Source organism: Lonchura striata, chromosome 9 (genome assembly GCF_046129695.1).
Source record: "Lonchura striata isolate bLonStr1 chromosome 9, bLonStr1.mat, whole genome shotgun sequence".
Taxonomy (NCBI): Eukaryota; Metazoa; Chordata; class Aves; order Passeriformes; family Estrildidae; genus Lonchura; species Lonchura striata.
The window spans coordinates 2,604,735-2,631,375 of record NC_134611.1 but is presented as its reverse complement, the minus strand read 5'-3'; the positions used below and the strand labels follow the sequence as shown (position 1 = coordinate 2,631,375).

Genomic DNA, 26,641 nt, shown 5'->3' with positions numbered 1-26,641 from the left:
CCTCAGCCGCGCCGCGGCACCGGCGGCGGGCGGGCCGGCTTAACCCCACCGCCGCTGCCGCCGCCCCATTGCCGGGCGCCCCCCCCGCCGTTCCCATTGGAGGCGCCCGGCCGCGTCTCCCCGGCCAGGGCAGCGCTGGCGGCTGATTGGCGGGCGGGCGGCGCGCGGCGGGCGGGGCGGGCGCCCATTGGCTGGGAGGCGGGAGCGGGGCTCTGGGCGGCACCATGTTGTGGGACTGGCGGGGGCCGGCGGTGGCCGGGCCATGGCGGGCGGGCGGCGGGCGCGGTGAGTGCGGCGGGCGCGGGCGGCGGGGCCGGGCCGGCGGCGCCTGAGGGACGGGAGCGGGACGGGACGGGACGCGGCGCTGCTGTGGCCCGGGGCGGGTACAGCAGGGACTCCCGGGCCTGGCGGCGGCAGGGAGGAGGCGGAGGGGCCCCTGGGGCCGCACCGGCGGCGGGAGAATCACAGGATCAGGGAGGCAGTGAGGCTGGAAAAGACCTCCGAGATGGGCGAGTCCAGGCGCTGACCCAACAGCGCCTTGTCAACCTGACCACGGCACCGAGTGCCACGTCCAGGTTTTCCTCACCCACCTCCGGGGACGGTGACTCCGCCGCTCCCTGGGCAGCCCGTTCCGATGTCTAATCACCCTTACCGTGAAAAAATTCCTCCCCGTGTCCAACCCGAACCTCCACTGGCGCAGCTTGAGGCTCTGTACTCTTGTCCTATGGCTTTTTACCTGAGGGAAGAGCCCACCCTCACCTGGCCACAACCTCCTGTCAGGGAGTTGTGGAGAGCGAAGAGATCCATCCCCCCGAGCTTCCTTTTCTCCAGGCTGAGCTCGCCCAGCTCCCTCAGCACCAGACCTGTGCTCCAGACCCTTCCCCAGCTCTGTTCCTTCTCTGGACTCGCTCCAGCACCTGCACGTCCTTCCTGGCGGGTCCGGCCCGAGCCGCGGCTCCGGCCCCGCACACCCCCGGCTGCGCCCCTGGTCGGCGGGGGCTGCACGGACGCGGCTCTGGCAGATGGGGATTTTTATCTACACTCCTGCCGTTCGTTCCTCTTCTGGATGCTGGCTTTGAGCTGGGGACGGAGCCCCGTACAGCTGTGAAGCCTCTCTGGCCATCTGTTAACCCTTGGGAACAGCCGTGTGCTCTGTGGGTTCTCACCGAGTGCCAGTCGCAGCTTGGCGAAGGTCGTTGTCCACTGGTGGAAAAATACAGTGTGTGGCCATAGAAGCGCTGACTGTGGTTGTCAAAGGCATGGCTTTAACCCTTTTTAAAGGATATCTCTCTTTGGATCCTTTCTGGATACAGATGTGCATAAGCACTGCAGCTGTTTCATTGTACCTTCTGAGGCCATACGACATCCATAGTTCTTTAGGGGTTGAGCAGAGTAAACTTTAAAATGTAGGTTTGCAGTGGGTTCATTGTGAGCCCACCTAGTATTTATTACAGAACAGGCATTCTTGTGTTTTCTTTTAATTTGAAAATGACTCCATGCACCCATCATGTCCTTAAGTCTGACCTACACAGTCACTACAAGATTTGCCTCCATTTGAGGTACAAAGTTTATTTTGCTTCGTGGTACAAAGTCGTCAGCTTGGTTCTGACACCAAAATCCCACTGCCTCTCCTCAGGAGTGGAGGAGGCTGATTGGCACCATCCTACAGCAGAGACAGGCTCATCACTGCTAAAATCCAGATGGGTACATGGACCCTCATTGAATTTTTAATGTCAATCTTATGTAGGAGATGAATAAACATGTCAAGTGGAGAAGGGAAACTGCAGAATTTTCTCACTGCCTTGGCTTCATTTCCAAGTGGAACAAGGCTCCCTAAAGCATTTCCAGCTGGCTTTGTTGACCCGTAGTGGTCAGGTGGAATGTCAGTAACTGGGATGGGAACAAGGGAGAGTTGTTCTGGCTGTCTTCTGACCAGGTCCGAGCACCCTCTGTATCAGGGCCCTTGGCTCCAGCCCCTGTCCTGTACCATTCCCCATTTCAGTGTTCCCAATCCCTCCCTGCCCACGTGGCATTCCCAGCTCCCTGCCCCTACCAGCTGTGTGCTCTTGGGTTGCCTACATGGCCAAGGCAAGCAGACAACTGTTGAGCCAACACTGCAGCACCCCTGGCTGCCAGCTTCCAATAAACACATAAACCCTGTCTTCAAAACATCTTCTGTCCTCTCAGATGTGTTTGGAATTAGCTGGTAGATCTACATGAAAAGTGTGATTATATAAACTTTGTTTCCATAGGAAACAGCGCTTGGTGGAAAGTCATTCTGCAAGGAGGATTAATGCAGCCGGGCTTCTTGAGGAGTTGTTTGCCACATCCTACCCCAGCAACTCCTGCCTGGCTCCCATGGGCCTCAGTGCCTGGTGGCTTCTCCTTCCTCAGGGCTGCACCCAGGAGCCGCTTGTATCCCAATCCACCCTGTCCTTATTTGTGCAGCTAGCTGAGTCAGGTGTTCCTGTTTGCTGTGCCTGCAGCTGGGAAAGATTCAGGATATTTACCCACTTGTCCTTGACTTCTCAAGGCTTCTGTCCTCTATCTGGCCTGTGGTTTTTATAAAGCTCATGCAAGTAGTCCTCTGACAAATTTGGCAGAAATGCAGGTGACAGATTCTAAAGTTATAACAGGCCAAGGTGGGCAGACAGATGGACAAAATTATTCTGCTTTTTCCAAAGCTGCGTGAGAATATTTCAGGCAGTTCCTGATTGTTGCAGCTGCAGGCAGAGATACTGCAGTGGTTAAAATGCTTGTGGTCTTTCATATTTATCAGTATTGCAGCTCTCAACCAGGGGTGCAGTTGTGTTTGTGGAAAGTTTGAGTGTAGATTGTGCCACATTTTGCCTGTAGATAATGAGGCTTTTAAGAGGAAAGGAGATGGAGAAACAGCAGACAAGTAAATACGTGGGAAGCCTTGAGCACTAGATGACTAAACTTGTACACAGGGCAGGCAGCACACAGAGAGTGGAAGTGACAGAATGAGTCTGAGAAATCCAAGGAGAGGTCTGTGGGAGCCTGCCTGTGGAAACTGGAATAACAAGGCTCACACAGAGAAGGCAAGCATGAGCCACCAAGGAACTGGCCAGAGAGGGGAGGATAGGAAGGAAGATTGATCTGGTGAGACTGAAGGATGTTTTGGGAAGAGGAAAATGTCACTACTGTATACGATGTTTCTTCAAGGCGTTTTCCAGGATTTACTGGAGAACTTCTAAAGGCCTTTTGATAGGTGATCCCAAAAGGTATAATGTATATAAGAAAAACCCCATGCATTAAATGGGAATTAGACTCTACTTCCACCATATCCATTTCAGATCAGTGTCTGCTTGAGGTATGATTTTTTGCGTATTTGTGCTGCCAAACTAAACCTTTGCATGCCCCCAGACCTGATTTGTGACTTGGAGCATAGTGAAATCCTGGCAAATTGTACACACAAGTATTTTTGACATAGCAGCTAAAAAGCTTTATGATATAAAAATAAGATTGTAATATTAGGCTATGAGGCACGCCATTGATTTTGTGACTCCAATAAAAAATGTCGTGTGGGATTTTTCTGGTAACTTTGTTGGCTGCTTATAGTAGCTGTAATTTTTGTCGCAGGCAAATTGCATGCTGTTTTTTGAACTGGGAGTGAAGTGGTCTGATGTTGGTATTTAATGCCAGAAGACTTGCTTTAATTCGTGTGTTTGTGTGCACAGTGACCCCACCATGATACTGAGGAGATGCTGTTATTTGTATATTGAGTTGGAAAACTCATACTTGCTGAGAATACAGACCTGGTTGTAATAAGAGAAAAAATTGATCAGGAAATTTCCCAAAGAGGTATCGAAAAACAAGAAGCATTTCTTATGCAAACCTTGCAGTTAGCTACAGCATTAAAAAGCTGCTAGGGCTGTTTATTTCTGGCTGTTTTCTCTTTTTGACTGGGTTTACTTTTGTCATTGTCTAAGACCCTTTTGCCATTCGTTGCACAGAGTTCTGCTCACACTCACCTTATTTTGTTCTTTTTAAAATTTTGGTGGTGTATTGTTATTTCACTTTTCTCATCTCTGACCTCATTCCAGGGCCATTCCTCATTCCAGCTTGACACTTCTGGAGTTCTCATAATCTTCCTCTCCATTCCAAGCCTTTGCCAAAGACTTGTCTTTTTCAAATGACTTTCTTCCAAAACGGCATAAATATTTTCTTACATCGCCTCAACGCTGTCACCCTTGCCATCTTCAATTTAAAACAATAAACTCAAGTTCTTGCTGTCCATGGTAAATTTGTTCATAAAAGGATTCAATTCCCGTGGCTTGCAGAGCAGAGAGTGTCATGTTGGCACCAAGGAGCAAAGTGCAGGCTGTGCGTGGAGCACTGGGAAATTGATTGCATGGCAACCTCGGGGTTGCTTTGGTGTTTGTTGGAGGAAAGCAGCAGATGACTCATGTCCTCAGATGTCACTAAAACGTGAGAGCCCACTCACCAGCAAATAAATAGTTAAATATTGAATTTTATTTATTTTTGTAAATTCTCTTTACCTCGTTGGAGGGTTTCAGCCAAAATTAGTTTCAAAGCCATGACAAAAGATAAACTAAGTAAATTACCTTTATTTTAAGTGACTGAAGTTGTATTCTCCCCACGAGTCCCAGGAAGAATATCAGAGAAACTCAGCATTCCTGGAAATCAGTCTAGAAAAGTGAGTGCTCATCTTGAGCTCCAGAGGTGTGGAACATCCTGCCCTGAGCTTTAGTGCTTTAGGCAGCCAGCGCTGGGCTGCGAGGCTTTCTTCAAATGTGTGTGTACATATCCCATAGCGAGGAGTAAGTGTTCTGAAATGACCTCTGTTCTTCTGCCTAGCTTATTGCAAACTGTAGTGGATTTTACAAATGAATGGAAGCAGTGCTCAAAATTATTCAGAATTAGTGGTTTTAAAGAGGTGAATTATGCAGTTAAAATGTGAGGGTGCGGGTGCAGCCAGTCCGCTTTGCTTGTCTGCTTAAGTTTAAGAATAATGTGATTATTATTTAAGGATCTCTTCCTGGGTGAGTCTATCTGCAGGAATGAGAGCTTTTGGGTCAGGTGCATCTTCCTTGTCTGTGCTTCACATTCTTGTACTTGCAGTGGGTAATGTGCAAGGTGGCAGTGCTGTCTGGAGAAGAACAGGCTGCCAAAACAGAACTAGATGAAGCAGAATAATATGCTTTAATTTCCATATAAACATGTGATTCATTCTCTTTCAGTATGAGTACAAGCAGTTATTTTCCAACAGAGTAAAATCAGTATTACACAGTTAACAGAAGACCGTGGTTCTAGTTTGAAGCATCCCAGAGGCTTCTACTCTCTGCTCTTGCTGGGGTCTCTGTCCTGCTGTGAGTGCTGACAGGGATGTGGGAGAGCTGTGTGGCTGGGTGGGTCTGCTCTAGACCTCATGGAAATTTGTTCTGGGTGCTGTGGAGTCCTCTGTGGGTTTGCATTTGCTTTTATACTAACACACTTAACACCGTGCCAGCCTGATTCTGCACTGATGGCTGTGACCTGTGTGTGCCTCGCCAGGCATGGCCTAGCTGTCCTGTGGTTGCTGCTGGTAAATGAGTCTGTGGCAGCTCTTTTTTTCCAGTGCCATGATTAATTATGGCTGATTTGTACACTTATTGTTAAATCGCACGAGAAGGCTTTTCTGTGTCAGTCCCCCCCCCCCAGCTGTTTGAGGTTTGCATGATCAGTGTGGCTGGTGAAGAGAAATTCGTGCTGGCTCCCAGTGCCCCTCAGAAGTGTGCCTCATGTCCCCTTTCTGTTTGGCTTTTGGCTGCATTCAGCTAATACTAGGAAGGTAATTCTGTCTTTATAACTGAATACAGTTGATGGTGCGTTCTCTGGTCTTTACATGCAAACACTGCCCTGCCTAAGGCTTCTTGAAGGGCCAGATGTGTTTTGCAGGCCAATGTAGAAACAGATTTGTTTTTAACTGTTGTAGGTGAGGATGCTGAGAACAGGCAAGGGTTAGTGGTCTGGGATATTTTTTCTAGTTAATTTGGTTGAGATTGCAGACACCTTGTATGTTTTCTGTGGTTATGGGTTTCACAGTTGAACGCAGAAGGAACTTAGTTAACTATGAGGAAGTAAAGATGCCATCCCCCACCCCAGCTCATTTTTTTTTAAGAATGGAAAAAAAGCTGAGTAAATTATAGTGGCAGTAAATGAAAGGCAATAAACAATTAAGTCTATTCTGTCCTTATGACTTGTACCTTCAAGAAAGAAGGTTGTGCAGCTGTTCTCACTGTTGTAAGCTGTCTTAAAATCGACCTGGGAGCTTTTCTGAGGGATAGATCTTTAGGACACCAGCAATCATGGGATCTTGCACTAGTGGAGAAGTGCTTGTGAAATTAGAGCAGTCACATTAAACTACAGTTCCCTGCAAAAGTCTTGCCTGTGGTGGTTGCAGCTGCTATGATTTCAGCTGTGCAGAGATGCTATCTGGCAATTTCCCCTTCTGTGCAGATCATAGAAAGGCTGCAGGAAGGCAGCAAACCCAGTGTGTTTTGACCAAAGTGTTCAGGCTTTAGGATATGGGTTTCCACGAATGCAGGCTTATGTTCCAACCGCAAACTTGACTTGGAGTTTGGTGGGATATGCGGGATTGTAAGTTTATGTTTTGTTTATTTTTAGGGGTACCAGGAGATGCTTCAGTGGTGATACATCTTTTACAATGCAAGTTAGGCATGAAATTCATCAACTAACATCCCCTTCCTCATCCTGATCTCCAACAGACTTCCTGTAACGCTTGGAAGAAAGGGTCAGGGGAGAAGGGCTGAAAGGCACCATGAAGCTGAAGCAGCGAGTTGTGCTCTTGGCCATCCTCCTCGTCATCTTCATTTTCACCAAGGTTTTCCTCATCGACAACCTGGACACGTCGGCTGCCAACCGGGAGGACCAGCGCGCGTTCCAGCGGATGCTGGCGGGGCTGCGCGTGGCGCTGGACCCGCGCCTGGAGCACACGCTGCAGTCGCCCTGGGAGATCGCGGCGCAGTGGGTGGTGCCCCGCGAGGTGTACCCCGAGGACACCCCCGAGCTGGGCGCTGTCATGCACGCCATGACCACCAAGAAGATCATCAAAGCTGATGTGGGGTACAAAGGGACGCAGCTGAAAGCTTTGCTGATACTTGAAGGAGGACAGAAGGTTGTCTTCAAGCCCAAGAGGTAAATACTGCTTTCAATGACTGCGTTAATAACTACTTCATTTATATATTTTCATAAAATATTCATTTTTTTTCTCCATGATGTCTCATTAATGTTATTCATTTTTTCTCCATGATGTCTCATTAATGTTTAAGTTACGAATTTTTCTGTAAGTGGAAAGACCATCCTGTTATTTTTGAGACAGAATGGAGCCTTGCTGGTGCTCTAGTAACATTAGCTGTCTCTCAGGCTGTACAGCCTTGATGCTCAGTACAGCCTGTATTTAGATTAAAAGAATAATCACCGTGTTCAATCCTGAGGGGAGGTTGGTTACACCTGATGTTTCTGAGCCGTATCTTCCTCACTGTGGAAGTGCAGCTTCTGGCAGTTTGGAGACAAGCTTTGCCTCCTTGTTGTGTCAGACTGTCAGGAGAGGGTGCAGTTCAGGAGCAGGGAAGGAAGGAATCCTGGCAGTGGCCTCTAAAGTACGTCTCTGTGTCTGGTGTAGTTGAGTGTAGGCTGTAAAAATGGTTTGGGTAGGTCAGAATGAGAGCCCCTGAGCCTCCTGTCTGCCAGCAGTGAGTACTGGAGAATGGAGGGTAGTGATGATTCCTTGGCATGGCCTCAGTTTACAGTGATCCTCAGAAAAAAACTGACACGATTGAATGTTTCTGAAGAGTCTTGGCTGTAAAGCTTTTTGAACTTCTGTTTGTCTTTGGGGAAAAGGAGAAGAAAGATGTTAAAAAGTAAGGCCAGGTGTGCTTTAGGAGATTTCACTGCAAATGAGAAGTGTCATCACAGAAAAGATTTGGGGTTAAACAGGCATTAAGGTTTCCTATCCTGTTAATGAGTGAGTGCAGAGGCTACAAAGATGCTCTGAGGGTTGGAGCACCTCTGCTTGGAGACAGGTTGAGAGAGTTGGGGCTGGAAAAGAGAAGGCTTCAGGGAGACTTTAGAGCCCCTTCCTGTGCCTAAAGGGGCTCAAGAGAAATTACTTGGGACAAGGGCTTGCAGTGACAGGACCAAGAGAAATGGCTTCACACTGACAGAGGGCAGGGATTGATAGGATAGTGGGAAGAAATTCTTCCCTGTGAGGGTGATAAAGCCCTGGCACAGGTTGTCCAAAGAAGCTATGGCTGCCCCATCCCTGTAGTGTTCAGAGGCCAGGTTGGACAGGGCTTGTAACAGCCTGGTCTAATGGAAGGTGTCCCTGCCCATGGCAGCAGAATTGGAATGAAATGTTCTTCCAACCCAAAGCAGTCTCTGATTTTATGATCAGAGAATGAGAAAAAAATCTGTGTACAGCCAACTCCTGCTCTGGCTGGAGCTCCCCTGCAGGTCCAGACAGCATGAGCCTTGCACACCAAGTCCTGGTGGTACCAGAGGCATCTCCAGTGGAGGCACTGGGGATTCACAGCATTCCCAGAGAGCTCTCTCTGTCATGGACTGCAGTCAAGTGTTTCACCAAGAGTTCAATTGCCTTCTGTAATGCCCTGTCTGTGCAGGCAAATACAGCCCCTGTGCTCCAGCAAGGACACATGCAGCTGGGAATGTTTTAGGAGCACTAGAGAGGGTGGTCTTGGCCATCCTGGTAGACCCAGGTTCTGTTTGTGACTGCTGAATAGCCAGGCTTGTGGGCAGAGTCCTGTTCTGGCACTGCAAGAGAGTCTGTTTAACTAGCTTTGGACCTGAAAGCTCTGTCAAAGTTACTGCTAAAAACAGTTCTGAGCAAACTTACCAGCTGGGGAGGAGGACTTCCCTCATTACTTTTGCTCTGGAAAGGACTAGATGCCTACTGTGCATGGAAACAAAATGTTTGGTCAGGATTTACTAATAAATTTTAGCTCTGCAGCTTTCAAAATGTGACCATGTTTCCAAAAGCCACCTGTAAGTACGTACCAACTTCGAGGACATGTTCTGAGGATTAACTGTCTCACTTCAAATTTACTTGAAATTCACCCTAATTTACTAACATATAATACTTGCCATCATCACATCTGGTGGTATATGTGACAGAAGATGCTGGTTTGGTGAAAGCTCCCATTTGGCAGGAGTCCTGCACTGGTGAATTCTCTGTTGAGCTGCCTTGCAGAGAAGCTGAAGCATTTGCTCAGGCTGGGGAAGTGGACTGTCTTCTCATCCCACATCCTCCCTGAGCAAGGCTAAAACACCAGGTGCAGCTCAGTGCCTTCTCTTACATTGTTGTTGCTACTGCTTGAACACAAATTCTGCTGGAAGTAATCCAGTTTAAACAATTGGATACACAGATGGAAATGAGAAAATAGGAAGCCTAATTTGGCCCTATTTTATTTGAAAACATGTTGCATTTCACCCGTTTGCTCAGTATTGATTATGGTATTTCACACTCAGCTGCAGTGTGGTGCTAAAGCAGTATCTACACTGATCCAGATGTCAGGCAGCTGAGAAATTGGTGTTTGCCCTGACTAAATACCAACTACTATAAGATAAAAAAGGTAGCAAAAAGCCTTGCACTTCACCAAAATACACCATTGTTGTTGCAATAAGTGCCTAATTTCTATTTTTTGCTGTTCATTATGTCTTTTCTCTGCCAGGATAAAGGCTCTGTTTATACCCAGTATTGTCCTCAGGTTCATGCTTGCTGATTTTCGATCTACTTAAGATTGCGTTTGCTATCTCTTCCACAATATAAGATTGTATTTGAGAACTGTTAATGTACAATTCTTTCTAACCCCAAAATCATCTGTGGAATTGCTGCTTTCCAGTATAAATAGCCCCCTGTTCCATAGCAGGGTCTGTGCTCTCTCTAAGATGTGACTTGGCATATGGCTGGATTGAAATTTATTAGTTGGAATGTGAACTGCTTCCCGAGCTCTGGAGACCACTGTACATCACTGACCTTTCCTCCTTATTTACCACTTCAACAGTCTGAGCACTTCAATCTCATTGATGTTTTTCTACTCTCCCATTGTCAGTCACTTGCAGAGTAACCCAGAGACTCTTAAACTATTATTAAATTGTTACTCTGAACAGCAAAATTGACAGGGATTCTACATAGACTCACTTCATTTGATTTCTTTCAATTCCAGATATGCCAGGGATTATATAGTGGAAGGAGAACCCTATGCTGGCTACGACAGACACAACGCAGAAGTGGCAGCCTTTCACTTGGATAGGTATGGAATTACTGCTTTATCTGCTTTTACTGTCTTTGGAAAATACCAGAAAAAAGGGGTTCTTTGAAGAATGCACCTCAGATGGGAACTACCTCTAACCTGCCAATTTACCACATTGAAGCCAAAATAAGAATTAGCTTATTCTGTTAAACTTTGTTTCTAAGATCTGTTCAAGAGGGTAACATTTTAGATACTTGTGAAAAGTTTGGAAAGGAGAATGAGCCCTGAAACCACTCTAGTTAATATTGTAGGTGAGAAGGACCTTAACCAAATGCCATGAAAGAGTCTGAAATGTCTGTGCTAAGTTCATATCCAGTTCACTAAAAAGTCAAGAATAATGTCCAGACTAACAATTTAGTCTACACTAAATATGAATCAGTGCATCCTAGAGAAAAACCAGCTATTCATATACTAATTGTGCTTGGGGTATCCAGGTGGTTTTGTAGACCTGTGCTGGAGGTGCAATTACAGGAAAAAATGAAAATTATAGGATGTTCAAAGAATGGGACAGAAAACACCAAACACCGAATGTCAATAGTTTTGAAATGCTGTTAGTGCTGCAATTTTACATAACATAAATGAGCACAGTCTCTGTTTCCTCATAGGAAGATTTGGTGGTGAAGACACATAAAATCTTGAGAAAAGGAATAAGGAGGGAAAAATATAACAAAGGATAGAATGGTTGAACTGAAACTGAGGTTTCTCAGTACATAGATAAGAACCTTATCACTGTGACTAAACTTTTAGGTGGTGACAGATGTTTGTTAGTCCTGATACATCTGTGGAACTCATTGCACAGGCAGTAGAAATCAGTAATTCTAGGAAGAATTAGAAGATCTAGGATGATAACTAATTGAGTAACATCCATTGCTGCTACAGCCAGCTTGTGCTGGTGGGCCAAGATCAGGGTATATTAAGACCAAAAATTCCAGATGTCAATTCATTTGTGCTTTCAAAAAGCATACAGGTTTCAGGTTCCCTGAAAAAGTAGTGATTGAACATTCAATCAAAGCCTCTTTCAGGTGTCCAAATCTCACTTAAATCTTCTTTGCTGTTCATTTAGTCATGATTTTGTGCTTTTTTCTCTGGCCTTTCTCTGTGGCTCTGCAGCTCTTTATTCTTCAGGAATACCTTCTCCAAGGATGCTGTTGTTTCAAGAAGGATCTGGGATCATTTTGTGTGTTTACCACTGATGGGGAGGCTGTGCCTTCCAGGATCATGTCCTCTCACCTGTGGGTCTGAAAATACAGGGGCAGGTTTTCCACATATAAGCTGTGGGTTTGTTTTGTTGGAACACCTGCTTTTGCTCAGGCTGTGCATAGCTTGGTATTGGCTCTGAGTTTTGTCCTGATGCACATGACTTGTTCAGACAGGCATTCTGTGTTGCCCTTTCTTAGAGTTATTTTATACTGATGGAAGGTGATTTACTCATTGAATATCTAAAACAAATCCTTTTCACTTTTTGGAGTGACTCTCCCAATACATCTGTGGAATGTCCAGTTGTCCCTTTTCCAGAAGAGCCTTTTCAGGATCTTTTTCTGAGATGCAAAGACTATCCAAAGGGTGTCAAAAGTGCATTAAGAGACTTGGGGCTAATACTCCTTTGATCTTTGTGCTTCTTTAAGCACTTTTAAAATTCCATTACAAACACCTGAGTCATTTGTGGTCACAGAGCAAAGGCTGTGGTAGGCATGGGAGTGGAACCTGGATCTTGTAACTGCAAGTTTTATGGTTGTTCTTCCCACTTCTGTTTTTCCAGGCACTTCTCAGGCATTCACTTTTGTACTACCATTCTCTCTTCCCTTCTCTGTCCTTGTGCCAAACAAAACAACTCTTGGATTGGTTGCTTTCAAGTGTAATTGAATTTGGCTTAAGCATAACATTTTAATAGATAGTGGTTCCCACAAATTAGAAATGATCTTTCCAGGTGACCAGCCCACGGGCCATATGGTTTTACTGCTTCAGCCTGTTTCAGACACATGATGGATATTTCTGGTGTGAGGTCTGAGTTCTGAGAGTTGGATTGTGGTGCATCCTCTGTTGCTCTGCTACAAATACTCTAATAAAGGAGTGTCACTGATGGCCTATAAAGTAAGTTTAACATCCAGGCACATAAGAAAAATTAGTTTCCTTACTTTGCCTTGGAGAAGAGAGGAGGTTGCTGCAGGGCTTCAGCTTTACTCTTTGGTCTCTGTCATCTCTGACAGAGACTATGGGGATTTTTTTTTGTTTTGTTTTGATTTTGAACTGCTGCCTGTGTTGCAAATTCTCAGGTCGTGTTTTTTCACCCCAAATCAGAATCCTGGGTTTCCGCCGAGCCCCGCTGGTGGTTGGCAGGTTTGTGAATCTGCGCACAGAGATCAAACCAGTGGCCACGGAGCAGCTCCTGGGCACCTTCATGACTGTGGGTAAGTGCATTCCATGGACTTTGCTGCCCAGGAGAGGAAAAATGCTTAATGGGAAAAAAGAGCTGTGGCAGCCTGACACGGCTATAGAGCAGTTAACCATGATGCAGGAAGCTCTTTCTGTGCCAGGAGGGATCTTGGATAACCCCGTTTGGAGAGGGAGGAGGACTCGGTTTTCTTCAAGTAGTGTTCCCACATACTGCTGTTACAGATGGGATTTTTATTTTTTGAGTAAGAATTTTCTCTCTGCTGTCAGAGATGGTTAGAAAAGTCTGTGATTAGATCTGAAAAGAAGAGAATAAAGTTGTATTTAATGTGAAGAGAGTGGTGATTTGGGATAATTTTTAAAGCTGACACACTGGTTGGTATTAGATGTTGTTTGTGCTGCATCAGAGCCTGCAGAGCATTTACAACCAATGGCAGAACTTCCCTGTGTTGTTTATAATAATAATGCTGTGAAGGACACATAATAGAAGCTATTAATGTGGACTCCTACCAGGTGGTCATTAAGCACCAAGAAATTACTTATGCTGCAGCTTTAACTCCCTCAGGCTTTCATAAACCATCCAATTATTACTCTTTTGTTTGTTTGTTTCATTTCCTAATCAGAAGGCTCCAGAGATGATTGTTCCTTACCGCTGGTAACGTTCCTGTTAGCAGCACTGCTGGCAGGCTCACCTGCTGCCTGACATTGCCACTTACAAGGTGCAACTTCCAGATGAAAGTTTCAGCTCAGCCTCTCCAGCCTCTCGTGGCATTCACATGGGGCTCCTGCCTCAGGCAGCCTTTACATTTTCCAATTTCTGTTGAGATAACCAAGCTGTTTGCTAGAAGCAGTGTTGCCTTGAGAAATAAGGCTCCAGAAATTTTCATTGCTCCTCCTTAGATTCCTTTGAACTGCTGTTCTGCAAAGCAGGAACTAAAGAAATGGGTGGATCTGTGGAGGAGGTTAGACTCTTTTGTCAGGCCAAATTTGACCAAAATCCTGAGGTTTTGAAGAAGAGAGGATTCATTCATACTCAGTGCAGGTTTACTGGAGTTACAGCTAGAATATTAAAGAATTTAGTCTCTTGCTAGACCTGCTGCAGACCCAGGATGGGAAAAGAGACTTGCAGGCTTTCCATACAAATAAGAAATCTGGTCTGCAAGCTCTGTGTTGGTAATGATCTGTGACATCCTCGGGTTGTCTGACAGGATACTGGGAGCAGAGGGTCTGTGCTCCAAAGGAGTGCTGGCTGAGAGGTGGGGCTGTGTGAGGATGAAAAGGGAAGAATATGGAATTTGGAGAGCTGAGCCTGCTCTGGGGAGGATATTGGACGTAGAACCAAAGGAAGAAAGGATAGGGAGTAATCACAATTAAGTGAGACATAGCTGAAGAATATTTTGGAAGAACATCTGTGAGCATGGAACTGGATTTAACTTGGCAGGGATCAAGCGAAGGTGGGTTAAGAAGAGGAAAATAGAAAGTGTTAAACTAAAACTACTAATGCAGGCTGCTCCAGATTACTTGATGCTACAGGATGCATCAGTGTTAGTGGACTAAAGGCTGGAGCATTTTGTTGCTCCTCTCCTGTCAGAAGACACTGCTGAAGCTTTGACAGATCTGCATTCCTAGATCATGTGAGACTGATACTTGTTTCTGTCTCCTCTGCCGAGTCAGCTCAAGTAGCTGAGACTTGTGGCAAGTTCCAGGGCACCAAATCCCTTCAAGTTCTGATGTGTGTCTTTTCACTTATCTCTTTTTGGTCAGCTTTTTCAAGTAAGTGGGAAATCTGACATATGAAGCATGAAATGTGAACAGCAAGCAGTGTTAACATTGCAAAGTCAGGGTCCTCAGGACTAGGAAAGGATCACAAAAACTTGTTGAGAGTGTAATGTTGTATTAATTCTCAGAGTGATAAAGTTATTAGAAAATATAATTGCTCTCTCCTTTTCACATTACTCTTTAATTGCTCTGAATGAATGGATGTTTGTGTAATCTCCTTTGAGCCTCTCCCTTTCAGAGACAGGAACCACGAAGACAAGTGCAGTAAAATCCTGTTGTGGGGAAACCTCTGCTGCAACAACATGCTCCTGAATTTCAGTTGGATTCCTTGGATTAATACCTCTTAATTTGATACCTCTTAATTTTTCTTTTTAAGGCAATAACACTTGCTTCTATGGGAAGTGCTACTATTGTCGGGAGACAGAGCCAGCCTGTGCAGATGGGGACATCATGGAGGGCTCAGTGACCCTGTGGCTGCCGGACGTTTGGCCGCTCCAGAAACACCGGCACCCCTGGGGCAGGACTTACCGGGAGGGCAAACTGGCCAGGTATGAGAACATGCCGTGTTATTCTTTACAGATGATAATTTGCACTAAGATGACCCTTACAGATACAGTTGTTAATTAAAGAGCTCTAAGTGCTTTCAAAACCTACAGTTGTGTCGACAGCTTTCTTCTACAAAAGTAGAAGCCAAGAAGTCCAGAATAAAATTTAAATTAAAATGAGGAAGAAAAAAAATCTTCATTTTCCACAATACTAAGCACTGTCCTTTTCCTGTATTTTGCCTGGAACAGAGCTCCACAATGCAGTCAATCTAAGCTCTGAGAATCTTGTCTGCGGGCAAACTAAGATTCTTCTCATGTGCCACTGGACCTTCTGTTAATGCTGTGGCCCGTGAAATGTGGCAGCACTGTGCCATACCTAATTTCATTATCCTTATGGTTTGTTTTCAGAGTTGTGGAACTAGTTTAACTTAAGCTGGGCCCTGTGTTGTGGTTTGACACTGGCCAAACACCAGGCACTCACAAAAGTTGCTCACTTGCCCACTTCTCTTACAATTGGGCAGAGGAGAGGGAAGAAAATTAACAAAGGTCTCATGAGTTGAGATAACAACTAGGAAAAAATACTCTAAGGGCAAAACAGGTCCAAATTTAAAGGTATATAGTAAAATTATTATTAACAGAGTCAGAGAAGGACAATGAGAAGTAAAATAAGCCTTTAAAACACCTTTTTTCTCCCCAACCCCTCCTTCCTTCCCACCAGCAGCTCAGGACGACAGGGCGTGGGAGTTTTGGTCAGTTCATCATTGGAGATCTTTTCCTGTTCACTCAGGGGAGGAGTCTTTTCTCTGCTATGCCATGAGTCTCTCCTATGGGCAAACACTTGTCCTAAAACTGTTGTGGCGTGGGTCACTTGTCCATGGGGTGCAGTCTTTTAGGGATAGGCTGCTCCAGTTTGGGAGCAAGGAGAGAGCAAGCAAGCTCTTTCTTTCTCTGGAAGTAGGGGCCCTCTTTCTCTATTCAGGTCTCTCACTGGGCCACAATTTTCTCTAGCATCCACCCACTCTGCCATGAGCACTTTTCCCATGGGCTCTGCATCCCCGATGGACTTGAGACATTCAAAGGAGACAGTTGGTTTTATCACAGTCCTCACCACAGCCTGCAGAGGAATCTTGGCTCCGACGCCTGGAGCACCTCCTCCCCTTCTTTATTTTCCGCTGACCTTGGTATTTCCATGTTGTTTTCCCTCACATGTCCTCACTTCTTCCTCTTCTCTGACTAAAAGAAAAACTGCTGCTTGTGGGTACCATTGTCAATGTTACTTCCACCAATTCAAAGATTGTTGCAAGATCCCACAGTGCCCAGAGGTAAATCCCATCTATATTCTGTGTTGCGGAGTCACTTGTCATGCTTCCACTGCTGGCCATCAGAGACTGGCTCTGTCAGACATGGTGGAAGCTTCCAGCAGCTTCTCACAGAAGCCACACCTGTGGCCTTCCCCTGTTACCAAAAAATCAGGCTGTGCCACATCAACACACCCTGGAAAGTCCTTTGCTTTGAATGCCATCGGTATTTGGTGACCGTGCTCAGCATGTATAGAATGCTAAATCCTACATTTGTCCTTCTATAAGCAGCATTCTACAATAGATGTAACACATCTGAGTTCCTGAGGTGGGCATGTTTCTGCCATGACCAGAACAAATGGGTTTGAGCTTAGTAAATTTTTCCAAATCTATCTTGAACTTGGAAGTGATTAGAAGAGATTTTCAGTCCTTTATCTAAAGTATCCGTTGATTTCTGATGATGTGATTTTCTCAGAATATCATCCAAAGGCTTTGTTGAATTGTTTTAGGGTATAAAATGCACAGATTGAGTTTTGAGCAGCAGATGTTTTTTCTTTCCCCGCAGGTCAAAATCAGCTGTGTTCAGTACACAGTACATCGCAGTGATGAACAAGATTAATTTCTTGGAGGTGTTGCTCCTATTGAGAGGCTCCTTTTCATCACACCCTGCCTGCTTACACAGGGGTTTACCTTGATTCCTGTGCTGATTTGATATTTGGTGTATTTAAACTCACACTTTCCTCCTTCCGATGAAGTTACAGGGTTCTGATGTTTTTCACCATGTCATGCTGCACATTTCACTTTGAGAGATCAGAATTCTCATGGGTCGTGCTCTTCCTTTTCTGTGCCTTGTAATTGTGAAAAAATAACTCTGTAAGAATTTTTTCCTGCCCTAGCTGCTGTTTTGAGATGACCTTTTGAACATAATTCACACAGCCACATTAGTGTATGTAATTTTTAATGGAGGTGTAATAGACAAAATCCCTGACCTTCCAAGGCCTGTGCTAATACAATATAAATTATCAGAAATGAGTGTTGGATAAAAGTCTCTTTTGAAAGACTGCATGGAAGATGAGAGAGTGCATAGTGTATCTGAAAAATTGTGGCAAGGAGATTAAGTACTGTTCTGAAGAAAAATGAGAGAAAAATAAACACTTGAGGGAGAATGGGATGCAGCATAAGAAATACATCAAGAACAAGAAGAGGTTCTGAGACTCTTGCTCTGTGGATTTGTGCTACACGTTGAGTGTGAGTTGGACCTTGGTGCAAAGATCCCTCTTTCTAGGGGGATTTAGGCACAGCATTTGAGGAACATGTGTCACCTATTATTAAGAACATTGAGAAGATAAATTTTTAAGCTCCCTGATTTGGATACCTGGAAGCAAGGTGGGATAGTGGGATCTCTAGTTCCAGATCATTAGAAGATGAAGTGGGATATGTGGCAGTTGTAGTAATTAAACTCTGATCTTCCTACTTTTATGACTATCTGCAGTCTTGAGCATGTCAGCAAGTCTCTCCAGCTTGTGTTGCTTCCATCTCTGTTTCCTAATCACAGATGGTTTAAGGCATTTCCAATTTAACTGCTATTTTGTGAAGGATTGTTTCAGTCCTTACATGGAAGATGTCCTTGTTATTTAGGTTGACAGATGGGAAGGATATACACCAGAGATTTGGCTGTTTTGGTGGTGGTGTTGAATAGGTTTAAAAGCTGTAAAGAAGAAAATGAGAAAATTTAAAATCCTAGCTTTGGAGAATTGAGACTTGACATCCATGTTATGAGATTACACGTAGGAGAAGAAGGAGATAAGAGGGAAGCTTGAAATCATGTCAGTGGTGGAGAAGGTGAGATACTCTGAAAGGAAGTGGGAAGGAAAGAGACAGCTGTGAGTGAAGGAGAGTGACCCCTGTGAAGCCCTTCTTCTGGGGACAGAGGGGCTCATCACTAACCAGATGAGGATATTTGCATTAAAAAGAAAAAAGGAAGAGGATGGCTGGAAAGCCAGATGGAAACAGCTCAAGGCAATGGAAAGAGACACAGAACGAGAACACTGAAGTGTTCCGTGGGAAGTTGAAGAAGCAAGGCATGGCAGTAATCTTCCCGTAACATAGCCCAGCCACTGTGGAGTGGCGAGGAAGCAAACTCTGACTTTGCTTTCTGTAGGAGGATGATCTTTGTGTGTCTTTGAACTGAACCTACAGCTTGCTCCACAGGCTGGGATGTTAATGCAGGGTTTACTCTTCTCATGAAACACTGGTGTCCAGCTCTTCCTTCTTTGTCTAGCCTGGGCTGCTCCCCTTTCGTGGTGCACTGGAAGGTGACTGAGTGTAGCTGCTGCTGCTGTGCAGGGGTGGTTCCCTGAATGTGCTGCTTGGTTCCTCTCTGGCTGCAGGTGGGAGTATGATGAGAGCTACTGCGACGCCGTGAAGAAAACATCCCCGTACGACTCGGGCCCGCGCCTGCTGGACATCATCGACACAGCCATCTTTGACTACCTGATCGGCAACGCCGACCGGCACCACTACGAGAGTTTCCAGGATGATGAGGGAGCCAGCATGCTCATCCTGCTGGACAATGCCAAAAGGTGAGCCTGGGCACAGTCCTGGCAGCCTGGCAGTGGTGAGTGCAAGGGCACAACATTTATCTGCTCTGTCTCTCTCTGTTTTCTCTCTCTAACTTACTCTTTAATATCTTCTGTAATAGTCTTTCCTTTTTATCAGAAATTACTCACCAAATCTTAGGGCCCTTCAAAGGCTGTGGTGCTGACAGGACAAGGGGGAATGGATTCAAACTGAAAGAAAGTGGGTTTAGATGAGATAGTAGGAAGAAATTCTTCCCTCTGAGGGTGGGGGGGCCCTGACACAGGTTGCCCAGAGAAGCTGTGGCTGCCCCATCCCTGGAAGTGTCTAAGGACAGGTCGGATAGGGGCTTGGAGCAACCTGGGATAGTGAGAAGTGTCCCTGCCTATGGCAGGGTGGGGAACAAGATGAGCTTTAACCCAGCTCTTTCAACCAAACCATTCTAGGACTCCATGATTCTACTCTGTGTTCTAGAGATTCTTCTGTCTTGGCAAAGTCCTACTCAAGCTACAGAAACTTCCCAATTAACACAGTATTTGCCAAAGCAACTTTCAAAGGTTTGCTCAAGTCTCTCCTCCTATCCCCAGAAATGCCCTTTCCTTTTAGGCTTTTAATTAATGGAAGATTGAAAACCTTGGCTTTTTTATTTATCACCAGTCAGTATAAGTGAGTGCTTTGATAGAAGCAGATTTTCTAAAATGTATTTCTGTGTAATTTGGCATTCCTTGCCTTCTGAATATGCCTACTCTGGCTTTGAAAGGTTAAAAAGCTTAGAATGAAGATAGAAGTGATACCCAGCACAAAAATGATGATGTTCTAAATGTGGACATTAATTCTTACCCAAACAAAAATGTTTTAAAAATTTGTTCAGAATATGAGTTCTTCTGTCCTTGCTGAAGTTTTTTTGTATGTTGTCCACTATAGTTTAGGTTAAAAATCATATTGAAGACCAGCCTTGTCTAAATCACAACAATTTGATTAACTTTTCTTAAACCCATAAAGGTTATCTACTTGCCTTTCTCATAATTTAGTCCAGCAATTCTGGATTATGTATTTTTCTGGTGGGCACTCCCATGAGCAGTGGCAGTGAGTTTCCCTTCTGTGAAGGACCAGCAGTTCCTGTGGCAGGCTCTGCTCTGGCTTTGCACACCACTTGTACCAAGTGTACACAGCACTTGAGACCTTGGAGATCCTTGGAAGGCTTGGAGTTACATTTATTTTCCCATTTATCTTCAGTATAGTGGATTCCTTCCATCTTTTCATCCATCCTCCCCGTCATCAGCCTGTTCAGTAATACTCCAGTACGACAGCAGGATGCATTCCACCTTGGAGCTGCTTTAATTACTGCTGCTTTAGGTGAATTTGGCAAAAATGCTCTTTCTGTTCCTCACTGACAATGTGCTAAGAGGAAGGAAGGCAATGGATTAGTCACTGGAAGTGAATATGGGGTTTGAAGGTCAAGTCCTTTCATTATGGTACTTTCCTGTGGCGTTATGAAAATATATTTTTGGTGGGGCTTTGCAGGCTGACAGTAAATTGTTTTCTTGAAAATTTAAGTCATTTATTTATAATAAAATATTAAATTGCTTTTTCAAGTCCTTTGAAATAATGGGTAGGGGATAGTTTTTCACAGCACTATGGTAGAACGGACCCATAAGGTGGAACGGACCCTAAGGATCACTGATCTCAGTTCCTTGTTGAAACTAAACCATGTGAGTAAGAGCAGATGCTCCTTGGTGCCATGACCACTTCCCTGGAACTTATTAGTTTTGAAGCTACAAATAACAGAATTATTTGGGCAGTGTAATGCCAGCCCCCTACAGCAACTTATCTTTATTGAGGGGAAAGTTCTTAGTTGAATACAGTATTATGAGGAAGAAGAAACTATGAAAAATAAATCCAGCATGTGTTTAGATGAAGCTTGAAATACTATGGAAGCCTTCTGGCTTGAAATGTTTAAGTTGATCACTTTGTTAGTGAACTGTTGCTGCTGTTTGGTTCCTTCCCTGCCCAGCTGTGTCAGACAGGCAAAGCTCCCATTCTGCCTGCCCAGAATACCAGTTACTCCTTACCCCTCCTCATCACTTGTAAACTCCTCTGAAATGCCTCTCTAAGGTGCCTTGGTCTGGTAGAGAACTGGGTATACTGCATCTGTTTACCTGCTTAGCTGATGCCAATGAAAGTTATATCTGTGACTGGTTATGGCCTGTTTGTATTTTAATTTAAATGATTTGATCTCTTGGAGCATGAAATTGCTTAGTATTGATTTCTCTGAATTCTTTAGAAAGCTCTTTACGTTGAGAACAACCTTAGGAGTTCAGCTGGTTCACTTGGTTTTCATTTTGCTTTTCAGCTTTGGAAACCCTGCCCTGGATGAAAGAAGCATCTTAGCTCCTCTCTATCAGTGCTGCATGTAAGTGAAACACAGAGGTGCTGTTCGCTTTCCTTTTGTAATTGCTGGCCTTAGGTTTGCAGTGTCATTAACTTGGGAGCCAACTCGCAACCTGAAAAGGTTTGCTTGGGTCCACAGTGCTGTACTTTTTTGAGATATTGTCTGTTTGATGGATGGTCACTGCCCAAAAAGCCAAGGAGTCCATTTTCATGAAGGCAGAGATTTAGCTGCAGAAAGTGTTGTCACCTCCAGGTCACTGGTTCAGCTCTGTGCACAGTCAGAGTGACAGGCACTTTGCATCTGCAGCTGTCCCCATCCAGCTCCTGACAAATCAACGTTCACCTCCCAGCTTGAGTTCTCCCTGACAGCAGTGAAGGATGGCAATTCAATCATTTCAAACATGGTTTCTAAAGAAAACTGCAGCCCTGCTCAGGGGGCTCCTCTCAAGTAAAATCTATAGTTTCTTTGCAGAGTTTTTTTTCTGCTTTGGCCTTTTGAGCTGTGGTTTTATTTTCAGAGGCTGTGACTTTTTGATTTCTGTTCTGTGTCCAGTCTCTTACCAGGCCATTGCTACTTCTCAGGAAATAGATGCCCCAAGGGCTGGAGTGCCTCTCCTCTGGAACAGCCTGAGAGCTGGGATGTTCAACCTGGAGAAGAAAAGACCCTGAGGAGACCTCAGAGCCTCTTCCAGGGGCTCCAAGAGAGCTGGAGAGGGACTTAGAACAAGAGCCTGCAGTGACAGGATAAGGGGGAATAGCTTCACACTGACAGAGGACAGAGTTAGGTGGGATATTGAGAAGAAATTCTTCCCTGTGAGGAGGCCCTGGCACAAGTTGTTCAGAGATGCTGTGGCTGCCCCATCCCTGGAAATGTCCAAGGCCAGGTGGGACAGGGCCTGGAACAACCTGATCTAGTGGAGGGTGTCCCTGCCCATGGCAAGGAGGGGTGGAATGAGATGTTCTTTAAGGTCCCTTCTGGTCCAAGCCATTCTGGGATTCTCTGAAAATTTCCATGAAGAAAAACACTGAGATATCAATTTCCTGACTCTGATACTTCAATATGAACTCCTTCAAGCCTTCCAAATGGAGCTTGTCTGTGAAGCTTGTCCTTCAAAGGTTCTTCTTCCAAATTCTCTGGGACCTTTGCAGAAAGCCTGAACTCTCATCTTGCTTGCACTAAGCACAGCTCCCTACATGCTGCAGTACACCTGACCTATGTTCTGCAAATCTTTTTAAAAGTCAGATGGAGAGTAGTTAAAGAACTTTTAAATTCTTTCATTTTCCTACATTAATTTTAAATGTATGTTTAATTTCATTCTTTATTGAGATTCTTCTGGAGTATTTGTCATCTTGATTCCCCCAAATGCAACCAAAGGAGAAGCTTATCTCTGTAAGAGACTTTGCAATTTCCTGCTTTTCAGATTTTCCTTCTTTCTGGTACCAGGCAAATGCCATATAAGAATTATTTTGCATAGTTGTTTTAACTGTAGGGTTGTTACAACACTTGTTTATTTTGCTGGTTTTATTAGAAGCCATCAAACCCAAGAGTTTAGACCAGCAGTACTAAAGATTTGGTCCTGAAGGATTTAGGGGAGAATTCCCAAGAGACTTCACAGAACATGAGAGTTGAGATGGGCTGACATGAACCAGCTCAGTGTCCAGTGAAGAGAAAAGGTCACTGCTGTGTTCTCTTTCTTGGAAGTTTGGTCAACTGCCTTTTGTCCTTTGTGATTCATTATTGGTCAGTGATGCTCTTCCTGAAGTGACCTGACTTTTGTTTGAATTTGTTGATTTTCCTTCCTTTTCTTTCCTTCCCAAACTGCGTCTAGGAGGCCTCAGGACTGAAGACCTTCTGTGATCTCAGCTGGAAGTGTTCCTGTGTAACATCAGAGTTGTATCACACCAGATTGATTCTTCATCACCTTTAACTTTCAAGTTTCATTAGATCCTGTCTATGATGCAGTTCCACCTGGACCCTGCCATCCCAAAACCACTTGTGCCATGAGTCTCCATTCTTGATGAGCCGCTATTCCCAGTGGGGTGCAGCAGGACCCTGGTGTGGTGATGTGTGTTTGTTTCTTTTGCAGCATCCGGGTTTCTACCTGGAACAGGCTGAATTACCTGAAGAACGGAGTCTTGAAGTCTGCCTTAAAAACTGCCATGTCGCATGACCCCATCTCACCTGTGCTCTCCACCCCTCACCTGGACGCCCTGGACCAGCGCCTCCTCAGCATCCTGGCTACAGTGAAGCAGTGCACAGACCAGTTTGGGCCAGATGTTGTGCTGGTGGAAGACAGGATGACTCTGTCTCACTTGTAATCGTAGCGGAACACGAGATGAAACTCCTTTTTTAAAAAAAAACAAACAAAAAAGTGATAGAAAAACAGCACAATCAGTTCAGAAGGGCTGTGGCCAAGATGGACTGACACGAACAGGAAAGCTGCCGAGCCAGAGGAAGGGAGGTGACACTGGCTTTTTCCTTGGGCTGGCAGCAGTGAGAGGTGGGAAGGAGGCCTGGGATGGCTCAGCCCCCACGGTGGCATCGTGGCCACTGTGGCGTGTCCATTGCCGGCAGTGGGCGTCGCGCTGGATAAAAACGGCTCTGGGTGCTGGTGCAGTGTGTGGAATACAGAACTCCTTTGTGGACTGGATCTGGAGGGGATGAACAGAGATGAACAGTACAGTCCTCTCCCCTTCTCTTCCCCTTATACTCTGGCGAGTTTGTGTGATTCAGGGTTGTACACAATCAGCTCTGAGCTGGTTGGGCATTTTACTGCTTCTTTAGAGAACGAGCAGGGGCGAATAAAATAACTATTGGACTGAAGAGTTGTACCACCCCCCCAGGGGTGGGATGTTCTTCTGATTGTCTGAGGGGTGGGAGAGGGGACCTCTGCTGCTCACTTGGCTTTTCCTTGATAAAAGGCTGGGAAAGGGGGCTGCCTCCTATGTGATAATGCTTCAGTGTTTTTGCTGAAGTCCTATCAAAGGTTTATCCACGGGGTTGGAGATTTAGGAGAGGACAGGGTAGTTATACAGCACTTGATAATTAAGGGGTTATATTAAGTTTCTGTTTGTCTTGTCCCTTTTTATAAATTAATCTGGCAAGGTCTGAGTAGAGAAAATATCCTTGCAGTCCTGTGTCCATTATAACCAAATGTTCATTCTCTTGTATCTGAGGAGGACAGAATCTGTCCTTGGAAGCAGTTCTGCGTAGTGAGGTCAGGCTCCTTTACTGTGAGCCCTGAGTGCTGTGGAGCCTCTGGGCATGTGGGACTGGGGGAAGAGGTGTTTGCTGGACTTCCCCAGTCACCAGCAGTAACCTGAGGTGCACACACAGCCCTGAGCTGTGGTCTTCTTCATCTCACCTGAGAGAGCTTTCTGCTTCTCCCTGTGACCCGCTCAGCACTGCTTTCTGGGGACACCAGTGTTGGGGTCCCACGCTCACCTGGTTTGGCTGTGGCTAAACTCACAAGCTGTGACCTCTTCCAGGAGGTTTTCTGCCTTCCCCAGTTGCTTCTTGCAACCCCTACTGCAATGTTCTGCCTGGGATGGTCATCCAGGAGTCCTCGCTAATGGTTTTGCCATAGACAGAGAGAAGTTGGCTTTTCAGGGCAGGCTTGCAGCACTCATGCTAGTCCTGTTGTCCTTCAGCACTGCAGCCTGTGCTGCCAATGAGTTTGTGTCATAGACCTGATAACCTTGGGGCAGGTCTCACTTTGTGTCTTGAGAAGAGAAGCAGCATCATCACTGTTTCCAAATTGAACAGTTTTGCATCAGTGTTCAGCCAGCATGGTCTTAATGTAAGGAAGGAGCTTTTTCTCATTGCATGAGCAGAGTATCTTGAAAGTAGAATTTGACTGTTTACCTGAGATTGAATTCTTGCTGTCTTCTGGACTTGGCCACAGTCATAGATGCCATAGAGCAATGAGATGATGGGATCTGGAGTTATTTACTGGAGTTCTTAGTCAGGATGGTGACAATGGTGACACACAGCCAGCTTTGAGGACACTGTGAAGCTCATTCCTCTATCACCTGATAAGAGAACATGGTTTAGAAGCTGTGGGTGGTACTTGTGGGGCTGGAGCAAGTGCTGGTTTAAGCTGTTTCCCAGGAAATTTCATATTATTTACCCAAAGGGGAAATAGTGAAGCACATGATTGGTGGCTTGTAGCATTTCTAAAAGTATATACTTCTCTTTGAGTTTAAACATGAGTTCTTAATATTTTGGGAGGGATCTACCAAAATCTAATATTTGATTTCTATGTGATCACTCTTGATATTTACATTTGATTTAATAATGGGCTCAAAAAAAAGATCTTTCAGTCTTTGAAATTAAATTAGTGTTGAGGACTTACATATTGCTTTAAGCTAAAACTTTTGCTGTCAGATGGAACCTGACATGAGTTGTTTTCCCAGTATAAATGTCAAAGATTTAAAGCAGGGTATCGGTTTATTTTGGTTTACTTGTGGACAAAGGGCATGAAGTCCAGCATTATCAATAGGAGGAAGCAAGAAAGGGTTGTTTTTTGGGATTGTTTTTTTTATTTGTGATATTGATGCTTCTGCTTGCTGGAAACACTACTGGAGGTTGGTGTTCTGCATCAGGAAAGAAAAATAAATTCCTCTCTTAAACCAAAAACAGGAAGATCTGGTTTTGGCCTTGTGGCAATTTCTGCCCTTTTGGCAGTGATGGTCATTTTGCTTGAACGCAGAACCCTGAGAGATTTTAAATTGTAACCGTTGCAAAGGAAATGAGGAGCAGCATCCACGTGCCAACAGGGTCTGCTTGAATCTGAAAATTAACACTGTTTGCAAGGCAGGTGCTCTGTGGAGGAGGTTTTCCAGACACCTTATTCTTGTTCACTGTGCATGTGTCACCCACTGGCCCCAGATGTTACACACTGGTTGTGTCATGGTTATCAATGATATCAGAGCACTGGAAGCACAGAAATCAAGAACTAATTAAAGAGCCTCATCAGCCATCTGCTATTTACCTCCTCCTTCCCAAGTCAGCCATCAGGGGGAGGAGACACTCAAGTCAGCTCTTCTTCCAGCAGCTGATGAACTGGAGTGTGTCTTGCCAAATAAACTTCAACTCAAAAGTACTAATTTATTAAGAAGGTAATTTATTTACTGCAGCAGCTGGAGCGGGATGCTGGAAACAAACCCCCCTCGAGGATGTGCCAGAGGAGGCCCCTGGGAGCTGCTGCACAAATGGAGTTGCTAATAAGCAAACAGAATGCAATCATGACTTTCTACTCCTATACCCCGGGGTCAGATCCCACATAAAGCAACATTGTGTGAGTAAAGATTTTAATAAAGCAACATTGATGGATTGCCTAAA

At 45.1% G+C, this 26,641-nt stretch overlaps 1 protein-coding gene across 3 annotated transcripts; it reads left to right on the top strand.

Moving 5' to 3' along the window:
* The first annotated feature begins 222 nt into the window (after positions 1-222).
* Positions 223-26,641, top strand: FAM20B (FAM20B glycosaminoglycan xylosylkinase). Of its 3 annotated transcripts, none has more exons than XM_021545836.2 (8): positions 223-285; positions 6,753-7,182; positions 10,230-10,316; positions 12,615-12,724; positions 14,863-15,034; positions 18,720-18,911; positions 21,260-21,319; positions 23,385-26,641. In XM_021545836.2, exons 2-8 carry the CDS (start codon positions 6,806-6,808, stop codon positions 23,614-23,616), a joined length of 1,230 nt encoding a protein of 409 aa, XP_021401511.1. In that variant the 5' UTR covers positions 223-285; positions 6,753-6,805; the 3' UTR covers positions 23,617-26,641. The 3 variants fall into 3 exon arrangements, with proteins under 3 accessions (XP_021401511.1, XP_021401510.1, XP_021401512.2); XM_021545835.2 differs by having other exon boundaries at positions 239-285; positions 6,652-7,182; XM_021545837.2 differs by having other exon boundaries at positions 239-285; positions 6,652-7,182; positions 23,425-23,486.